The 14425-nt window shown below is 36.8% G+C and overlaps 1 protein-coding gene across 1 annotated transcript in view; it reads right to left on the bottom strand.

The window, feature by feature from the left end:
* Nucleotides 1-14425, bottom strand: part of ANOS1 (anosmin 1) — a 210873-nt gene that overhangs the window by 31944 nt on the left and 164504 nt on the right. The window contains exons 7-9 of the mRNA XM_088451532.1: nucleotides 13852-14057; nucleotides 13317-13461; nucleotides 12807-12953 (exon numbers count right to left, since the gene is read on the bottom strand). Of these exons, the coding sequence (XP_088307658.1) occupies nucleotides 12807-12953; nucleotides 13317-13461; nucleotides 13852-14057 (498 nt within the window). The remainder of the gene's footprint in view (nucleotides 1-12806; nucleotides 12954-13316; nucleotides 13462-13851; nucleotides 14058-14425) is intronic.

The raw sequence follows: 14425 nt of genomic DNA, 5'->3' as shown, positions 1-14425 counted from the left end.
CATTTATGTGTTATATACACCTTATACACACAGCCTGCAGGTAATTTTATACAATATATTCAATAATTTTGTGGTTCAAACAAAGTTTGTGAACAAAAATTAATTTCATTTATGTTTGATATACACCTTATACCCACAGCCTGAAGGTAATTTTATACAATATTTTAAATAATTTGTGGCTTAGACAAAGTTTGTGTACATTGAACCATCAAAAATCAAAGGTTTCATTATCTCAGTCATGCCCAAAAAATTCCGTATTTCAGAATATTTGGATATGGGAGACTCAACCTGTATTGGACCCTTAAGGATACTGAAACACAAAATGTTCTCTTTACAGTACTTCAATTCAAATTTATTACTTCAGCTCAATTACTTGGTGGCCTAAACTATTTAATAACTGAAGCTGAATTAAATTAAGGGCTAAACAACCAGATCTAGAGGTGTGTTGACATCTAAATAAGGAAAATTTGCTGAAATGCGTAAAACACCATACATTCATTCTCCTATAGGCTCTTGTAATTGGAAGCTTGCAAACACAAATGAAGTATGGACTTTAGCAAATATAAAGCTAATTCTGTCATTTGCATTGCCCCGAGTAACAATAAAAAGAATGGATACTAAATTGACATTTTCCTAAAAATATTAACTTGGAAACACTGAAAATCAATGTATCATGGAGGTCAAATTTCATGCTACCAATATGTCTGATTACTTCAAAAGAATTGTTTGAAGGGAAAAAAATTGCTGTCATTGGAACATAAACTGAAATATTCATCAACATCATTGAGTTAAATTAATCATGAACCATATAAATCCATCATGGATATACAAAGATTGACAGAAAATGTTTAGTAATTTAATACAGCTTGGAAGCATTCACAGGTTTGCTCCATATGTGAACACACCAGAAGCTTCTGCCTTCTCTGGTAAGGTAGTATTCACAATGTGGATATCCAGATGGTTGGGGGTGAAGGGGCATCAGACCTTCTCTCAGTTCAGACACATTTCAAAGCAGAATGGGTGGCCACAGTTTGCTAGTTCAACCCATGATCATGATGTATTGCATTTACCTTTAATCATTTCTATAGACCCATTAAACTGTTTCTTATGTTGTTATTATTAACATCTTTAAGAACACACTGGAGGTCATTAATCTCTGAAATAATGTAAATGATCATTGTGGTTTTGAAGACAAAATTCAAAGGCTCATGTCACAAGGGAAATGTCCTTAAAAAACATGGCCTAATAATACATTTGCATTGCCCCATTCATTTTTAATTTGGAATGTTTTCATTTTTCAAATAATATACTACACTAGCTCCTCAAAGAAACTGGAAATCAGGAATGCCTGTTCCAAATATAAAATACACGTGTGCATATTTACATTCATAGTGCTGAATTTGCATTGACACGGAGCAAGACCAATTTTAACCTCTAACAGATCATTTAAACTTCTCATGCCAATTTGGAGACATAGTCAGGGACTTCATTGTACCCGTGTTGGAAGCAAATGGCTGCAAAGTATGTTGGCACCATTTAAATACATGTTAATAAACCATAGAACACCCATCATCCAATCAGTACCACCTATTATCCTGGATAATGGTTTGCCTATTGATAAATCCATATAATTTCATGACGTAAATTCTATTTTGTGGTACTAAAACGGCACTTATTGCTATTTTCTGTGTGCTGCTTGTTAGAAATATATTCTTATCATTTTTAATTATAGGATTTGTTTATTAATACATACTGTAAAATATGGTAGCTACAATATAACTGAAACATGCACTGTATTCTATAAATTTTCTAGAATAAATTGAGAATATTTTACATTAAGTTAGGTCTTGATGTTTACACTGAATGTCTATCAAGTGCTGATGGATTACTGCCAGCTGACAGCTGCTTGATATTTTTAGGGGTATATGTATTGGTTTTTGGGTTTTAGGTCCGATAATCGGAATTTTCTATTGCCGTAATTTGTGGCAATAACAAATGATGTTTCACCAGGGCCACAATCAGGGGGACACTGCCTGGACTGGAGTCCTGGACCCGGACAGAGAGGGGGGCTTGCCCACAATCACACTGCACCCCCCTCCCACCCACCGCCATCCAATAAAGCTATTTTTTTTTTGGAGACCTGGCAAGTGAAGTCATGAAGTCATACCATGCCGCTGAAAGAGAGGAGGTGCGTCACATGGGGATTAGGACATGCTCACATGCTTCGTCCATTGCCGGTGACGGTTCCGTGGGCAACTGTCTCCCTGCCGTAGCCCATAAACTACAGCTGCTAATGCCATATTCACATTACGTTAGCTGCTGGGGCCAAACTCCGGAATGCTTTGTATTCTGGAATTTAGTAAATCTGATAGCTTTGCAGCCCCCTTAGAAACCTATGAGGCTTTGGCTGTTGTCAGAAATGGAGGGACGGTAGCAAATATTGTAGATATCTGCTGCAGTCCCTCCTTGTTAAATTTGGGTGATACTTAATATTTACAGGTGTTTTCAGGGGATATGCCGCAAATACTGAATAATAAATATGCCCCTTAGACAGTTTAAGACTGTACTAAATGTGCTCTTTTACTATTTGTGCATCCTTAAATTCAGTATCAGTAATTTAGTTGATATCTAATATTATTTACTGCACAATGATGTTAGCACCACAATCAGAATTTCTATATGAGACATTAGGAGAATATTCCATAAACCCTAGGATTCTGTGCGTAACCTTCAAAGCTTTAAAACTTGTTGTACATCAACAAAATTGATTGACTAATTGATTCATTTAGTGATTGATGGATTGATGGTAGGTTGTTTTTAGAAAGTAGAATATCCTACTAAATTAAGATTTGTTTTAAGATGATCGAACTAAAGATGCCATTTTGAGGTAATTTCAAAATCAAGCATGTCTACATATTCTTGGTATAGTTTTATCGTTATCTTTAGTCATCTGACTGAAAACATCAGCATGTACAATATCTCAAAATGTACAGATCGTATTTCCAAATCTTTCGTCATCTTATGAAAGCTGGATTGTTTCCAGGTTTTTGTATTTTAGAACTAAAACATTTTTGTCTTAACTGTTACAAAACATTTTCTCCAAACCTATATTTTTGTTAAAAAAACCAATAAAAGCAACACTAAAAACACAAGATCATAAATGCTAATAATAATAATAATAATAATAATAATAATAATGCTAATAATAATAATAATAATAATAATAAAATAACAATGTGTTTCTTAAATATAGCAAAATAATGTACTAAGTGATAACTAAATAGTATCTGTACTATATGTATGTGTCAAACAGAGCATCTTTAAACTTTTCTTTTCAGGACAGTATTGGAATTAGTATACAGTAATAAAAAGGATATTGACTGAGATTCTTCAGTTTGTGTTGGCTATGAAATTTACACTTTCTTTAGTGTAAACTTTTGTAGATGGGTTACTAAAGAGTTCATTTGGTCATATTCTTTAGTCCTTAAATAGATCTTGTAAATGTCAGTTCTATTGATAAATTGACATGATGTTGACATATTTATAACATTGTCCAATTATATAGCCTTAAATGTTGAAAGAATACATAGCTTACAGCGTTAAATATTTTTTGAGTATTAACATGCGAGGAAAATGCAAATGGAAATATTGATTCATGCTCAATGTATACTACTGTCCAAGAAATAGCAGTTTTAACATACTTCCATAAGAAATGTCTGCGGTTTGTAAAATAGAGCCTTTTATCTTAAGCCAGGTACACACTTTGAAGACATTGCGGCCAACTTTCCGTTGCACAGACCAAGCAGCTGATTAAGTATCTATTGTATACACACTTACCAATCTACTGTATACACACTTACCAATCATCCGCCTGATATGTTGTGTCAGGCATCACAACTGGGCTGGCATTTAAATTTGCCCATCCAGTTGTGATGTCAGTGTCGGCAGCCAGTGTATGGGCAGTCAGCAGATTGTTAGGGATGCCAGTATAGAGGAGCCTTGACAATTGGCCTGGCGCTTATTCATATATTTGCAAATGCCTCTGAATCTCTATTATCATGTAGGATTTAAGTATTTTTTGTTGATTTTGCTGCAGTGTGCTGGAGGGCAAATCCCTTTTTTCTGTGTTCAGTCAGCAGATTACCCATACACATATTCAGATGCACCAATATATCTGCATCGGCTGTGCTGCAGGGCTAACCTGATATGTATGTGAATGACGTTCACAGACATATCGGTTGTACACACCTGACGGTCCACTACTGATGCATCGTTTGATGCTCAATCGAATAATATATCTAGTAGTGAGTATCCAGAATTTTTCTTCATTCATTAATGTGTTTATAATATTATACATATATATTATAATATCAAAGTATTTATTGCATGTTATGTTTCATTCACTCTACTGTTCTGAGTAGAGTGAAGTCTTGAATATATTTTTTATAGCTATAGTGCAATATGAGTACTCACACATGATCAAAAAGTAAAAAAGTAGTTGACTCCAGCAATAAGCATAACAAAATCATACAAGTTTATACTTACAGTATGGAAAAATACAACTGAAATAAACTGAATTAACCAATATAAACCAAACAGTTAAAATAACATGTGAGGTTAAAACGGCTTGTCTGTGAAATTGAAATGGCACACAGTCTTAAATAAAAAAGAAATGATTCTACTTGGGCAAGTTTAACATATTTTGAAAAGAATGCAAATAGTTGGCAAATTTGAAATAAACTTTTTGTTTATTTCTTTTTTGTCAGTGCTATCTAATATATGACTTTGCCCAAAAATATTTTAAATTGAATATGATAATGAATATAATTGCTTATTGTTTTGTTGATTGAAAACTGTATGAGATGAAGTATGAGCTAAACGGTAAGGTATATCCAAAAACATGAGCATTGTAAGCATTATTGTAAGCAGGGGGTATAATAGTGCACAGTTCTAGGCAATTTCTGCAGTTCTAAAATAAAATGATTCAGGTCCTGATTCAGCAGTGCACGCTTCAGTATTTATGCAGTTCTAAAGATTCTTAGATTCTTATATGGCCAACTAACCATCTCCCCAACCTGCAACTAAGGGATGGTCTTAAGAGTCAATCATACCATAAAGTAAGGTGAGGGCATGAATTTAGGGGACATAGGGCCTGATTCAGAGCCGAACGCTCTGACCAGAGCGTTTGCTCTGAATCAGGGCCCTCCTACCTAAAATTGGAGCGGCCTCCTGGCCGCTCACATAGCTGTGGGTGACCACCCACAGCTTATGCGAGCGGCCAAAAAGATGGTCGCGATGGTCAAGACCATCGCGACCATCGGCCTTGCGACGAGACTCTGCGGTAGGGTCTCGCTGCCGCAAGCCCATGAGTGCTTTTGGCTCTATCAGAGCCAAAAGTACTCCCACTGACATCACTAGTGATGTCAGTGGGGCCGGACCCAGATGGTAGGCGTTCCCATGGGAACACCTCCGTCTGGGCAGCAAAGCCCCCGGCACGCCCAAAAAAGGGGGCGTGCTGTCACTCACCATCGACAGCACGCCCCCTTTTGTGCGAGACCCATAGTGACACCTGGCCGTCGCTATGCGGGTCTCGCGCATTGCGCACGACGGAGCTCCCTCCGTCATGCGCATGCGCACTAGGGCACCATCGACCCGCTTGCGAGCTTTCAGCGCTCGCGAGCGGGTCTGAATCAGGCCCATAGTTCTAGAGACAGCAGAGATGAACGTATCACCTTGTCTCCTAACCCTTTGAATATTCCCCATCCCAGCACCTCTATGGCTCACATACACTTTAGGAGGACAGGTGGATGAGGCATGCTGTGACATATATAACCATGCACATACTTCTGCAATCCCAGTATAAAGAGTGTCTGGTAAGGAGACAGAGGAGAGTAGGAGTATACAGCCTCAAAGCTGCAAAGAAGCGCTGCAAGTGGGAAACGACATAGGGGGGATTCAATTAGCCACGATAATGTGATAACTTAATGCATGTTAAGTTATCGCACCCATCGCGGGTTATTTTTCGCTTATCGCGGCTATTATTTATTTATTAACAGTTTCTTATATAGCGCAGCATATTCTGTTGCGCTTTACAATTGTAAACATTAATAGAACAAAACTGGGTAATAACAGACAGATATATAGGTAGGAAGGCCCTGCTCGGAAGCTTACAATCTATAGGGAAATTTATTTTCCCATTTTTTGCGCAATATTGCAAAAGACTTGATGCGGCATTCATACAATAATTTTTCACGGTGGTACCCGCGTTAAGTATAGGTAAAAATTAAAAAATCTCTCTGTACCCAAAAAAAGCAAAACTGATATAGGATAACAATAAAAGAGTGTATTAGTGCCGTAATAAAAGTATTTGGAGTTCTTAAAATGAGTCAAATGGCCATTATATGCATGTTTCTAAAACAGGAAAATAATGATAGAAAGCTAATGATTTTTGGGCAAATACATGTTCTTTTTAGATTGGGGGTGCATAAAAATGCCTATAAGTATACATTTGTGTCACTTAAACAGAAAAAACTTTAAAAACACGCCTCTAACAACCACCTGCAATCTTAACAAAACCTGTCCCACTCATATAACACCCCCATATACCTGTCCGACATCAATTAACCCATTTTCCTGCACTTTTTCCCTTAAAAAATGAGATGTCATTATTGGCCAAACTTAGCTAATTCAAAAAACTTTTTGTCTAATTAGTCATTAAGGAGGGTGTCCTAGTGGATCCAAGTCCCAAGATTTTTAGTAAAAAAAATAGGGGTTTTGCACAACTTTTCACCTACTCAGGAGGTGGTAAAAACTTTTCACTGGAAATTCGTGTGAAGAATTCGCACCCGCGAAAACTCGCAGATAATAGGATTGCACGCAGGTACAAATTCATAGGATAAGCCATATTCCTCGGAAAGGCATCTTATTGCGGCTAATTTAATTCACCCCATAAACTACTATAGGGAGTTATTGGCTTATGTCAAGTATGGAGGGGGGTAAGATTTCTTGTCCCACAGAGAACACTTTATATGAGTTATTATTCACTACAGACCAGATGCTATCAGATGCCACAGTTTGGGCATTTATTATATATGTGTTTCTACCTCTGCTAGGGTTCCATGACAATTTCTAATTACATGGATGACGCATTTATTTATATTATATTGATAGGATATAGCAGAGGTTAGGACGTGGAGCGTGGGTGGGAGGTGAATGACACAACAAACATGGCTTAGGATGACAAACAGTTCTAGACCTGAGAACAAATCTTCTGTCCGGAACATGGTTAAAGCTGAAGAGCTCCAATAACATCAATTTGATATGTACAATTTGTTCTGTAAATATTAGATTACAGGTAGTGTGTAGTTAAAGTTTGCATTTCAAAAAATAATTGCTATTTACATTTCAAAACTATTTATATTCTCTTCACACATAAAATACAGAGTAGAAAACAAAATATGAATATTTAAAATTCCTTCTCTATTTTTGCCATGTTCAAAGTGAAGAAGCAATACAAAAAGTACGAGGCACATCTGTATAAATAAGGCTCAAAGCAAAGGTAATTGACAGAAGAGATACAAATGGCATTCTTTTACAAGTGCCTTAAGGAAAATGGGGCACAACATGATGCACATTTGGCTGAATTAAGAATTGGCCACAGTGATTAGTTCTAGTCTGTAGCTAATCCATTTAATCAGGCAGGAATGCTGTCTTCTTTGCATCTATCCTTAAGCTTTTTTGAAACAAGAAGGAAGACAGAGATCATATGTTGGTTTCTACACTGTACAGTACTTCCATACAGGTAAGGGAAGAAAAAAATATAAAGCTCTATTGTATCAAGAAATGCCACTGGTATTCAGGTGGCTTAATGCGTTTGTCTTTGAAAAGAAATATTTTTCTAGCATTACCTTTCTTTGAAAGTTATGAGCTTTGTTTGGTTTGATGCTGCAGCTCTCTTGTTTGACATTATTTGTTGATTCACTCAATAAATCGCTTTTAATAAGATATTTGTACAGGTGAATAATCAGCTTGTGAGCAGAAATTTTTCCAAACAGTGCATCCATTAAACACAACTATGGTTTTCATTTTATGGGTCAATTTTAATAGTAGATATATTTTGTTTTAATAATGCATCAGCACTAGATAAGTTCTGAGGGCCAGATTTACATTATAAGCGCCACTCGATTTTCGGGAGCTACCCGGCCATTCCTGGAAAGTAGGCAACTATGCCTCCACTGCAGCACTTCACAGCCGCAATCTATGCCATGTCCCATCAATATAAAATATCTATATATATTAGCATGTATTCTTTATGTTTGTTGGTATGTGGACCCCAACATACCTTATGGGGTCCAAGAACATATGCGTATAAAAAAAAAGTAAAAGAAGGCTCTTCCTGAAATTATGGTTAGAAGAGCACTCTGCGCTGCCTTTGCTTAATCCGTTGGGCACTAGGATGCAGGATGGCGGACTTCCGGAGGCGCAACCTTCAAGCTTTGCTCCTGCACATACACGGCTCCTGTATGCATCTTACTACTCCATCCGTACAGTGAATGGACGTGCACCTGGGTGTTCTTCCGTAGTTTAGAAACCCCAAAGTCCACTATAACACCACAACATATAAATATCCCGCTGCCAAGACTGTATATCTATACTGAGTGAATGCAATGCTGGTGCATAACCATGCCCAGCAACCATTATAATGCTCCAGGCTACAACTAGCTGTTCTCTGCATCCTGTACATTCTGCATTACTATTAACCCAGTGTTATCCTGCTACCTGCTTCTACCAGTTAATAAACTAAATCCCTGGTTAAGTTGATCTGCTGTGTGGACAGGATGTGGTCGACATCCCAGCGGTCGGGATGATGGCGGTCAGCATACCGGTGCCGGTATCCCGACAGCAGACAGAATCAAGGCTCCAGATTACCGAGCGCTGATATCCTGTCAGTAAGTATTAGGGTTAGGGTTAGGCGGGAGTAGAGGATTAGGGATAGATTGCAGGCAAGGTGGGTTAAGGTTGAGGGTTAGGGATTGGAGACTTAACTAATTCTGTCAGTGTTCCGACTGTCAGGATGCTGCTGTCTGTATTCTGACTGCTGGCATCCTGACTGCCAGGATCCCGTACCCAACCCTCGTGAACTAACCTCCATTACAAACCACTGCCACCTACCACTGTAGTGTCTGCCAGTAATTATACCATAAAACTCATCCTTTATAGTCTTCAAATAAATCACTTGGTTGTGAAACAGAGAAAGTAACACTTGATTGATGGCCAAAATTACCATTAAATCAGATATCATCCAACTTTGCCCTGTTGTCCCTATCCCATTACACTTCTCATGAGCTGATTGCTGTTAAAATTAGCCAATGATTGGTAATGCAAGAGGTGAGAATATATATATATATATATATGTCTTACAGTAAGTACAACAGCTGTAACTCCCAACATTCTCACAGGGCAGGAGCAGTTTTGGCAACTCAAATAGATGCAGGGAAATAATCATTGTTCTTCTATGCTATAATTTTCCTAGATCAACAATAAGGAATCACGTAATAAATTTTTTTTATGAGTCAGTGAGACATACTCTCCTGTGAGAGCATATTACATTCCCACATCCCCCTACTTATAAGTGAAGAGAAATGTGTCAACGCATTTCTCAGTGAATCGCATCATCATGGCCCAGCCACTCCGCATGGTGGCAAAGGGGTGATCCATAAGAGTAGTATTTGTCCTTCCCCTTACACTGATAACCTGTATTTCCCCTATGTAAGTATGCGAGCAGAAAGAAAGTAATGGTTAGCAGAAGGAAGCTGAAAGGATGCTCCAGAAATACAGTAATACAGTATGTGACAAAGCTAATAATAATTAACACTATGCCAGGTTAATGAACTTTGTAAATGGTGCTAAATCATGGCTACATTGTTGGTAAAAAGAAATAAGTATAACTGTCACATCCTATGGACACTACTCATCTTCACAAGCACACGCTTGTTACTTTCAGAATGTGCTTTGTGAGGTATTGCGCTTTATTTTGCATTCAAGGCAATAATACCTCCATATAAATGACAGCAAACTTTCAAAGAGTTGGAACATTTGGGGGCTATTTGGTTAGGAAACCATTTAGATTTCAGTTAAATGCGAGTCTACTGTAAGTTTATAGAAGATTGATGCTGGAAAAATCACTGAGACGATTTCAAAGGTTTTACAAGCAGATGGAGTTGAGTTTAGTGATCCATGCATATTTTAAACATCACTGCAGCAAAGGACATTTCAAAATACATAAACATAGATATGTCACAACGATTTCAAATACAAACGAGTCAGTGAGATGAATACACATCAATGTCAATATATATTTTGTGTGAATATTTTTCTTAAGGAGACTATTTCAAATAATATGAAGACATCTCATTAATCTCCGCACTATTTTCCATGATCTAACACTGCAGCCCTCACTTTGTCTAGCTGTTATGTCTGAAGGGGAATTATTGATCCATGGACAACTCAATGTTATCGGAAAAATATCATGTATGTATATATATATATATATATATATATATATATATATATAGTATATCTATCTATCTGTATATATATATATATACGTACAGTACAGTTACATACATACTATTTATGAGTTTTGTATAGCATTTAAAGGTTTAAAGGACTAGCAATACTTTCAAAAATATATATTTTCACATTCATAATTTTCTATCTAAAACTTTTTGCAACCATAAATAGACCCCAGTCCTTAATATTTTAACTGGACCATTTAATTTACAAATTGAACATTGCAATTAAAATTACTAAGCCCATTTAAATATTTAGGCCGGTATTTAATTAGCTACGATAATTTTTCAGGAGCGAAAAACTGGACTTTTCTTCGTTTTTAAGCTTAGAACCCATTTTTTTCCCAAAAAAAATGTCTGTTTTCGGGTGAAAATACATAGAATCCGTAAGTTCACGGACCTATCTGTTTTTGTGGGTGGCATCCCGAAAACAGGCTAAGTATCAGGGATTTTTTTTTCGGAGCCTGCTGAGGTCCCCCCAAAAAATCCCTGATGTGGCCGCGCTTCGGGGCTAATTGGGATCAATTATCGAGGACTATTTTACAGCGGCTAATTGAATTCCCATCATTTCCATTATTTTAAAGCTACAAAATGTCCTTGTGGTTGAAATTAGTGTCCTTTAACATTTCAAAGGGAAATAATCATCAAAACAAATTGCTCCCATGTTAGAGCAGATCCTGAAGTTCATACTGTAGCTTTCATCAGACTGACTACTTACTAGTAAATACAAATGCTGCAATGTATTGTTCTAATCACATACTTAATATGTATAATTGTAGAAAATTATGTTTTTTGCCCCCTCTCTCCCCCTCCCCATAACCCAGGGGAACTAGCCTGGATCTGGTTTTAACTATAGTTAGAGGACCACATTCTTGTAGTCTCCTTGTTGTTAGTAGAAAGTAGTTTAGGTTGTCTAACACTGGATCTGCTTTGGGATTTTGGGACACAATGCAAATTTAATTTATTTATTTAGTTAAGTACATGTGGCATGATGAAGCAAAAGAGAAGCTGGAAAACTGTATTGTTGCAATGTTACATCTCTGCAAAACGGTCTGTTCCACACACAAACAAATGCATGCAGACAGGCAGGGACAGCACCAACCTGAGAGTACTCATTGCAAACCACACTCTCTGCATGCTGTTCATTTGCAGGTTAAACATCAAGTACTGAATTTCTATTGGTAAATAATATCTGGCTTCTTGTGCAATAGATTACAGCAGATATGTTTATTGCAGAAGCAACGACCATGTTTACTGTACAAGCATAAGACATGGAGTAGCTAACTAGGGTGCTAAGTGCTGTCTAATAATTGTTAACAACAGCATTTGGTGCTCATGTTTTCATTCAAGTGGCATCCACTGCAAGCAGATTCTGGGTACAACAAAAGCCGATGTATTATACAATAGTCACCATATAATGTGATCTACAGTAAACTATATACTAGTTGCTTAGTTTTCAGACTGGGCTATGTATTGTACACAAACCGCTAGACTTGGGAAACTGTTATGGTTTATATACTGGCTGCCAGAATGAAGTCTGATTGATATATTACCCACCAGAATAAAGTTTGTTTGATAAAAAAGCCAGCATATAAGGTATGGGTTTAAGAATGGCAATTTGAATTGGCACTGCTATATATGAAAAAGTGATTAGAATGAATAAACACAACAGTAGTAAGAGCAGAGAGTTGGCAGACTAGCGCTTTGAATCTTTATAGGATGTCGTGGAGATGGATTAGTCCCAACATTTTAGATTGAATGCACTCATGAGCAGGGCCCTCTTCCCTCATGTGTTTTTCCTCACTAACAACATCATCACCTTCCCACTGCCAACAACAGCACCAATCCTTTGGGTTTAGCTGCTTATCTGGGTACTGTGACTGCTGCTGCAGAAATGTTTATTAGCCTTGTCCATGTTCTGCAAAGTTTTGTTATGTAAGACACTTCTTTCTTGTTCTGTTTATATTGTCTCTGATTATATACTCTGCAGCAGATGCCATATTAATAAACAATAAAAATAATAATAACATTTTCATACAAGGCTATAGGCATCTAATTGCTTACATACAAGAGGGAATGGGAAAATGATGGCATATTCCCAACTCCAAAGCTCTTTGTAGCACAACTGCAGAGAAATTATTTTACCTCTGAAAATAAACATGTTCATACTGTACAGTATTTGTAAACAAGATGCATAGAAAATCAGGTACTTTACAAACTTTGTACTGTATTTACCTTCTGCCTTTTTCCAGTAAACTTTAACCTGAAGCTGATTATCCTGGTAGAATGGCGCTCCAATTTCAAGCATGTGAGCCGTAAGCTTTCTTTGAGGTGGCACTAGAGTATCAGTCTTCATTTTGCTGACTTTTAATATTTGATCCTCTGAAAATAGATCAATGATTTATTAGAAACAGGCAGCATCTTTAATTAACTATAAAACTAGAATGACTTTTATCTACTATGGATGGTTTTAAAATTGTATCGCACTGCACTGGAAAAACTAGCTAAAGGACACCGTTAATAGGTTAAATAGAGCTCAAATTCTGATTAGTATAAATGTGCGAGAAATAGATACACTCTGCAAGAAAACACGTATCTCCCAGTCAGGAGATAGGCAATTGTACAGGCATGTCCACTTATACAGATGCTCATCTAATGTCAGTTCCCCAAATCTACTTCCATAGTTGTTGTTATTATTATGCTGTATACTATATATATGTATCATGTATACACACATATACTTACTAGTTGAACTTGATGGCCCAGAGAAGAAGAACAGCGAGACTTTTGCACTTTTCAAACGCACTTGTCCCCAATATGTAATGGCTTGTATCTCTACCATATAGTTACTGTTTGGCTGTAATCCTTCTAAATTCACATAGTTTTGGTTCTAAAATTAAAAAATATGCAGTTATTTCCATGTTAAATATCCATATTGTGTATGTTATGCATTGCTTGGCTCATTATTGTTAGAACCTTCCATAAAATATTTTAACAATACTAAACTGGCAACACTTGTGTCAATATTGTCAACCAACTTGGAAAGTGCTGACCACATTGGGCCCTAATTTTTTCTCCCACAACACTATCATTGCCCATGGAATCTGCTCATCCAGCCAGAGTCAGACCAACAACAGAATAGATTGCCCAATATGGTAACTCGCAAACAAGATACAAGACATCATACTGTTTGGCAATCAGGCTGAATTTCATAGTTTGAGGTACATGGTTTAAATGTCATGACTAATAACAATTAAAATGTGTAATAAAATCTATTTACCCCTTCTGTTGTCTTCCTACGCTTCTTTTTTGCAGGAACAACAGATTTGCCATGGGATGTCCAGCTCCAAAACACTTTATAATGATGCACAGGAATATCAGGTTCTTCTGGGAGATCCCACGTAACCCGTACAGTGGTAGTGCCATCATTGTTTGTGGTTGAGTTGGCAATTTTGAGGTTTGTTGGTGCTGGTGGGGCTGATGGATCTAGAAAAGCAAGTAGATTTGAGCATTCACTTTATGTTAGATATTTTTTTTTTATTATTGTAATGTTAATAAGGGCAAATCTGAATAGAAAAAGTACAGATCACCACCTTGATTGTTCATTTTTGATATTGCTCTATTATTGTTGTTTTTGAGAATGTCCCCATTTTTGTATGATGTTTTTAGATACATAAACAAATGCAAGACCTCACAGTACAGTGTGGAAATAATCTAAACAGAGGTCTTGTACAGATTATTACTTATTCTCAGACTTGTATGTTTAGAAATGTGAAGTTTGGTTAGGCTGTACAATTTACCCAATATTTAATTTTAGGTCCAAAATAATGCAAAACATTAGCTAATTCTGCTTA

Source organism: Taudactylus pleione, unplaced genomic scaffold (genome assembly GCF_031769625.1).
Source record: "Taudactylus pleione unplaced genomic scaffold, aTauple2 ptg000026l, whole genome shotgun sequence".
Taxonomy (NCBI): domain Eukaryota; kingdom Metazoa; phylum Chordata; class Amphibia; order Anura; family Myobatrachidae; genus Taudactylus; species Taudactylus pleione.
This window is presented reverse-complemented; position numbering and strand designations above follow the sequence as displayed.